Source organism: Cajanus cajan, chromosome 3, assembly GCF_000230855.2.
Source record: "Cajanus cajan strain Asha chromosome 3, NIPB_CcT2T_4, whole genome shotgun sequence".
NCBI lineage: Eukaryota > Viridiplantae > Streptophyta > Magnoliopsida > Fabales > Fabaceae > Cajanus > Cajanus cajan.
The window spans coordinates 66526298-66533003 of record NC_138519.1 but is presented as its reverse complement, the minus strand read 5'-3'; the positions used below and the strand labels follow the sequence as shown (position 1 = coordinate 66533003).

The following is a 6706-nucleotide window of genomic DNA, read 5'->3' as shown; positions in this document are numbered from 1 at the left end:
TTCTTCTTAATTTAACTGTGAAATTTATTAGAATTTATGACTTTCCATAAATTTTAATAAACCACACAAAAGTGTACAGTGTACTCCTATCAATAACATAATATCAATTTAAGAAAATTATTAAATTAAGTTTAATATCGTGAATAATTTAATAATTTGTACAGCTACAGCATGAATAAATTTTTGAAAGAAAAAAAAAAAGAATAATAGGGCAATGCATTTAATTTGAAGAGAAAAAAGGTAAAAAAAAAAAGAGATAGTGAGAAGTGTAGGTTGTGAGTGGTGTGGTAATTGGTAAATGAGTGTTACCTTTCTCCCTCATTCGTAAGAATCTTCATCATCTTTCTGAATTCTCGAATCTCAATCCTTATCTGCCTTGGTTCGCATCCCTCCCTGGGGCCCCACCTCCTCCATCATCCAACGGCTCAGATCTCTCCGCTGGATTGTGCTAGGGTTTACCCTCTCTCACCTATAACCCTCTCTCACTCCTCCTTTCCTCAGCGCAGTACCTGCTGCTCCCTCTCTTTCTTACATCACCCTTTTCGATTCTCCCTTTACCCTCACGCGCCGCCGTGATATCCGCCGGCGGCCTCCTTTATCCGCCGCGCTTCCATCCCTTCCCTCTCCTCGCCTTTCTCGCACACAAAAACCAAAAAAATATATTATCGATTTCTCCCGAGGCCGCATCTACCTCACTCTAGCTAGCTTTTCTGTGCTTCCTAGGGTTTTATTGTTGTTAATAACAAGAGGAGGGGGAAGACAAAAAAGACAAAAAAAAAAGGAAAAAAAAGGGGAAATTATTTTTCGGTTAACGTTGCTGTTGGTGTAGTTGTTTTTTGTTGGTTGAGATGGCTCAGGTTCAGGTTCCGCCTCAGAATGCGATGCCCGGTCCCAATGGTGCTGCTGCCGCCGCCGCTGCTGCTGGTGGAAACCAGTTCGTAACGACGTCGCTTTACGTCGGAGATCTCGACCCGAACGTCACGGACTCCCAGCTCTATGATTTGTTCAACCAATTGGGCCAAGTCGTGTCGGTTAGGGTTTGCAGGGATTTGACCAGTCGGAGATCGCTCGGTTACGGTTACGTCAACTATAGCAACCCGCAAGATGGTTAGTTTTTTTTTTTTTTTTTTTTTTTTTTGTGTTTCGTTCCTTTTTTTGTTTAGTGTGTGCATTGGAATTTTGTTTTTTTGTTTTTTCTCTTAATACTTTATCATTTCCTGTATTGGTGATTTGATGATGAAATTGGTTTGTCGAATTTCATTTCTGAATGAATGGATTGGTTCTGGTGCTTTTATTCATGTGTGCATTTTGGATTAAGGATTTCGAAAAACGGGATTTCGGCCGCAAGGCCGTAACTATGCTGCAACTGTGGTCGCATTGGCCGGATTTGTTGGCGATTTCCGGCAAGGAATTCGTCAAAACCACTACCAGTTTAAAACCTTGTTTTGGACGCGAATTTCGTTTTTAAATTGTGGTTTGACTGAAAACTGTGTTAGTGTTAATTCTCTAGGGATTCACTCCAGCTATTATAGTTTGTGTGCTGTTTTGCTCTGGTGTAACCGAATGAGGAGACGAAACAGAAACGCGTGAAAGCAGCAGGAGAATTTGGTCCTGTTTGTTTATTTATTTTTTCCCCTAAAAAAAGCGTTTTTTTTAATAAAGTAAACAGTTTTTTTAACTTTTGTAATGTATTTTTTTAAACTGCCTTTTTAAAAAAAATTCTATACTTTTTTAAGAAGCAACTCTTTTTTGCATTTTTTAAAAAATCACTTTTTATAGAATTGCATTTTAAACAAACTGACCCATTATTAGCCTATTTGCTATAAAGATGGGCTGGTAACATTTGTTATCCTAATTAATGTGTCATGCCTTTAATTTCTTTTATTGCTTGAGGCCTTGAGCTGCTCGTGCAGTCAGTCTGTTATTTTGATGTTATTTGTAATGTTTGTGGCAAGCTTTATTGCTCCATAAATCTTGACCATGTTTGTTGCAGACATGTCTGGTATGCCTACTGAAAGATGCACTGCTAATGGCATTTTATTTATGAAGTAAAACACAAATTTCTTTGCAATTTTTTTTCCATGGGAAAAAGAAACTTTGCATGCTGTCACAGCTAATTTTTTTTAACATTATTTTTCTGAAGTCTAAAAATTGACCAGAAGACATTTGCACTACCGGATGAATTTAATGTAGGACTAAACTAACTTAGACATAGTACCGTAAGTATTGCTGGTGTCGTTCTTCAATTAGAAATAAAGTTTTAGCTCAGTAATACACTTGACATTTAATGGAATTCTTTATTACACATATTATCGAGGTGAAACTCCAATTCTAATTGGAGAATATTACTAACAACACTTATGGTACTGCATGTAAGTTCCATCCTTTAATATAACCCGGACATTTCAATGTGTGAATGGATACTTATTGTAAGCATGAGCTAATCTAATAATTGCAGTATAAATCTTGTGGTAGCTACAAGCCTATATGAATTGTCTAGTGTGCTTTTGGGATCACCATGTTCTTCAGTTGGCAACTGTTAAGAAAATATCAAGAATCTGATGTGTTAGTGTATCTGACCCACAAAGATAGTACTTGCTTTCTCACAACCTAATTCATATTGATAGGATATTTTAGGGAACTAGAAGTCTTTTTCAGTCTTCGTAAATTCTCTATTGTTAGTGGATTTGCAAAGAGATGGATTTTGAATTCCTCTTCTATTTGGCTATTGATATTAATAATTTATGTATTTTTTAATCTCTCTTTTGTGGTTGAGCTCTGCCTTTCTCTTCATGTCTTGGATTCATGATCTTTTTAATTAGCTAGATCCATTGGACTTTGGAGTTATTTAAAAACATGTGGCAATCTGTTTTTTGAATATGTAGTCTACCTTTGGTGTTTGGTAGAGCACAAAACTCTGTAATAATTAGGTATTCTGTTGATAGGATAATATATTCACATCATTTCATACAATGTCATTAGAAATTTGTCTTTTGATGACTCTGTTCATCAACAATAAGCCAGGTTATCATGATTTTTATACATCAGAGGAATGATTAAAATATTCTAAGAGGTGGTTTGTTTTCTTATTATACTCCATGTTATCAGCTGAATGGCCAGGACCATTCTACATCAGTGGATGTGTTTTCATGATATTTGACTGTATCGTGAAAATTCATGATTTGATTCTTCACTTATTTTATTAGCTTTATTTCCCATAGATTTGATTTTCTTTTGCAGGTGCTCTATGCTTTAGTAATACTTCATATTATGCTGTTGATGTTGTGATAGCCATAAGTTTCTATTCTCCCAGGCTTATTTTACATTCTTTTCTTGCTCTTTCTAACATATTTGCTGCCTGTTTACAGCTGCCAGAGCATTGGATGTTCTGAACTTCACTCCTCTCAATAACAAGCCCATTCGTATTATGTATTCACATCGTGATCCCAGTATCCGTAAAAGTGGGGCGGGAAATATTTTTATCAAGGTATAAACGACTTTATTCTTCCTGATTGTCTGGTATAAATATTTTTATTTCTCCCAAGCTTCTATATTTCATGCTAGTTGGTCCTGACTTTTCCATTTGTTTTCTTTTGAATTTGTGGATTATTACAGAATTTGGATAGGGCAATTGACCACAAGGCATTACATGATACCTTTTCTACATTTGGGAACATCCTTTCATGCAAGGTAGCTACGGACTCATCTGGCCAATCCAAAGGCTATGGCTTTGTTCAATTTGATAATGAGGAATCTGCCCAGAAAGCCATAGAGAAGCTGAATGGTATGCTGCTGAATGATAAACAAGTGTATGTGGGACCCTTCCTCCGCAAGCAAGAGAGAGAAAGTGCTATTGACAAGGCAAAATTCAACAATGTTTTTGTAAAGAATCTATCAGAAACAACCACTGATGATGAATTGAAGAATGTTTTTGGTGAATTTGGAGCTATCACTAGTGCTGTAGTGATGAGGGATGGAGAAGGGAAATCTAAATGTTTTGGATTTGTGAATTTTGAGAATGCTGATGATGCTGCTAAGGCTGTTGATGCTCTCAACGGTAAAAAATTTGATGATAAGGAATGGTATGTTGGAAAAGCTCAAAAGAAATCTGAAAGGGAGCATGAATTGAAACAGCGATTTGAGCAGAGCATGAAAGAAGCTGCTGATAAATATCAAGGGGCAAACTTGTATGTCAAAAATTTAGACGATAGCATCGGAGACGATAAACTTAAGGAGCTGTTCTCCCCTTTTGGTACCATTACCTCTTGCAAGGTATGTAGTATAATTGGCTTGACACTAAATGTTTGTTTTCTATATAGTTTATATATTATATTATTTTCTTTTCACTTGAAAGGTTATGAGAGACCCAAATGGTATAAGCCGTGGATCAGGATTTGTTGCATTCTCAACTCCTGAGGAGGCATCTAGAGCAGTAAGTCACAGGGCATTTTCTTTGTGAAAGTAATACTTGTCTTTTTTAGTTTGAAAATGTAATTTTTTGCTCTTTTTTTTTGGTAGCTCTTGGAGATGAATGGCAAAATGGTGGTAAGCAAACCTCTGTATGTGACTCTAGCCCAACGGAAAGAAGATAGAAGAGCTAGACTTCAGGTATGTCTTTGTTTTAAAAACTGAGCTCTTTTCTCTGATGGTGGAATTATGTATTACCAATGCAGGATTAAATGTGATGATTGTAACTGGAGCTGAATATGGGTTTTTTGCATAATTGTTTACATGTTTTTCTGTGTCAATTGTATTTCCTTGAGCAAATTCTGGATCAATGAGATTGATAACTTGGGCTATGTTGCTGTGCTTTGCAAAGCATCATAAGTTCAATTAAGATTAGTTATGAATCGTATATGGTTATTGAATATCAGTGACTGTAAAGACATTTCTATGTTGGACTAATTTTTTATGCAGGCTCAGTTTGCTCAAATGCGACCTGTTGGAATGCCACCATCTGTTGGTCCTCGTGTGCCGATGTATCCCCCAGGTGGTCCAGGTATTGGTCAACAGATATTTTATGGCCAAGGCCCTCCTGCTATCATTCCTTCCCAGGTAACCTTGTCTGTACCTAGATTTTAACGAGTGCAATATTGAATATTGAATGATGCTTGATGTTATTCATCTGTTTTTGCTCCATGGAGTAATTTGATAATCGCTCCTATCTAACCATGAAAAATTTCTCAGCCTGGATTTGGGTATCAACAACAACTTGTGCCCGGTATGAGGCCCGGTGCGGCTCCTGTGCCAAATTTCTTTGTGCCAATGGTTCAGCAGGGACAACAAGGACAGCGTCCTGGTGGAAGGCGTGGTGGTGCAGTCCAGCAGTCCCAGCAGCCAGTTCCAATGATGCCACAGCAGGTTCATGCAATTCTTTGTTCATATTTTTGTGGATCATCTATCTTGTTATGAACATTAACCATATAATTCTGGGATTGACAGATGCTTCCTAGGGGGCGTGTCTATCGTTATCCTCCTGGTAGGGGTATGCCTGATGTTTCTATGCCTGGGGTTGCTGGAGGTATGTTTTCTGTTCCATATGATGTGGGTGGGATGCCGCTGCGTGATGCATCTCTCTCCCAGCAAATTCCTATTGGGGCTTTGGCATCGGCTCTTGCTAATGCTTCTCCTGAGCAGCAGAGGACGGTAGGCTTTTCACTTCCTCTAATGTTTACTATGTTAATTATTGTTTTTTAGTTTGGATATGCCCCAGCGTCATTTACTGCCTTTTAGTATTTGTAACTAACTATTCTTTGTTGGTGGTATATTTGTAGATGCTGGGTGAGAATCTGTACCCCCTTGTGGAACAGGTAGAGCCTGATAATGCTGCCAAAGTGACAGGCATGCTTCTTGAGATGGACCAGACTGAAGTTCTGCATTTGCTCGAGTCACCAGAAGCGCTGAAAGCAAAGGTGGCTGAGGCTATGGATGTCCTAAGGAATGTTGCTCAGCAGCAGCAGGCTGGCGGTGCTGCGGATCAGCTGGCTTCATTGTCACTTAATGACAACCTTGTTTCTTAAGATTTTATTTTGGGGTTACTTAGTGATGATGGATTGTTATTTTCGGCACTGGCTTTGAACCAGGTTTCTGGTTGAGTTTGTTTCGTTAGATTAGATACTTTTGGTTTGTTATGGATATTCTTCTTTTGGTTGAAGGACACTTCAACGCTGATTTTAATTATGCCTTGCATTTGGTACATGGAATCATTTGTTGGTTTATCTTTTGATTACATGAGTTTGGGTGTGAGGAAGGAGTTTGATTTGCGTTAACAATGCCATATCTGTGACCAGTGATCCAATGTTTTGCGGGGACGTGAATCCTCGCATCGTGCCCAGTCTCCGCCTGATCCATAATGGATATATTGATTAGTTTATGCCCCTTCTACGTGGTGTGTAGGCCAGGGACGATTTCATGTTTTTCTACCTCTTAAAAAGACTTGACGAATACAAGCAATCTTTTGATGGAAAAGATGGCATCATTGTCCTGAATATTTGGTGGCAAACAGGCAGTACCATAAGATGATAGATGATAGAAAGATCGTCCACACTGCGTTTGGGGAGGGGAGAGGAGAGCACGGATGTTAATGTGCATTTGGTTGTGGACGGATTCTAACATGAAGTGGGGAAAAATGTTCTTCATGGATGAATCATTAGTTTTAGCCATCCGATATATTAATAAAAAAAATCAATGTATGAGATTGTTTTCT

The 6706-nt window shown here is 38.1% G+C and overlaps 1 protein-coding gene across 1 annotated transcript; it reads left to right on the top strand.

The window, feature by feature from the left end:
- The first annotated feature begins 389 nt into the window (after window positions 1–389).
- Window positions 390–6198, top strand: LOC109816141 (polyadenylate-binding protein 2). Its single transcript, XM_020381027.3, has 9 exons — window positions 390–1107; window positions 3369–3487; window positions 3616–4272; window positions 4355–4432; window positions 4519–4608; window positions 4918–5055; window positions 5188–5361; window positions 5443–5646; window positions 5775–6198. The coding sequence occupies exons 1-9, from the start codon at window positions 849–851 to the stop codon at window positions 6018–6020; spliced, it is 1965 nt and encodes a 654-aa protein (XP_020236616.1). The 5' UTR covers window positions 390–848; the 3' UTR covers window positions 6021–6198.
- Window positions 6199–6706: the final 508 nt, after the last annotated feature.

Excerpts from the sequence above, each read along its gene's own strand:
- LOC109816141 (XM_020381027.3), top strand. The coding sequence starts at position 849 with ATGGCTCAGGTTCAGGTTCCGCCTCAGAATGCGATGCCCGGTCCCAAT. Across the intron at positions 4,609-4,917 it reads ATAGAAGAGCTAGACTTCAG|GCTCAGTTTGCTCAAATGCG; the intron begins GTATGTCTTTGT and ends TTTTTTATGCAG. Across the intron at positions 5,647-5,774 it reads CTCCTGAGCAGCAGAGGACG|ATGCTGGGTGAGAATCTGTA; the intron begins GTAGGCTTTTCA and ends GTATATTTGTAG.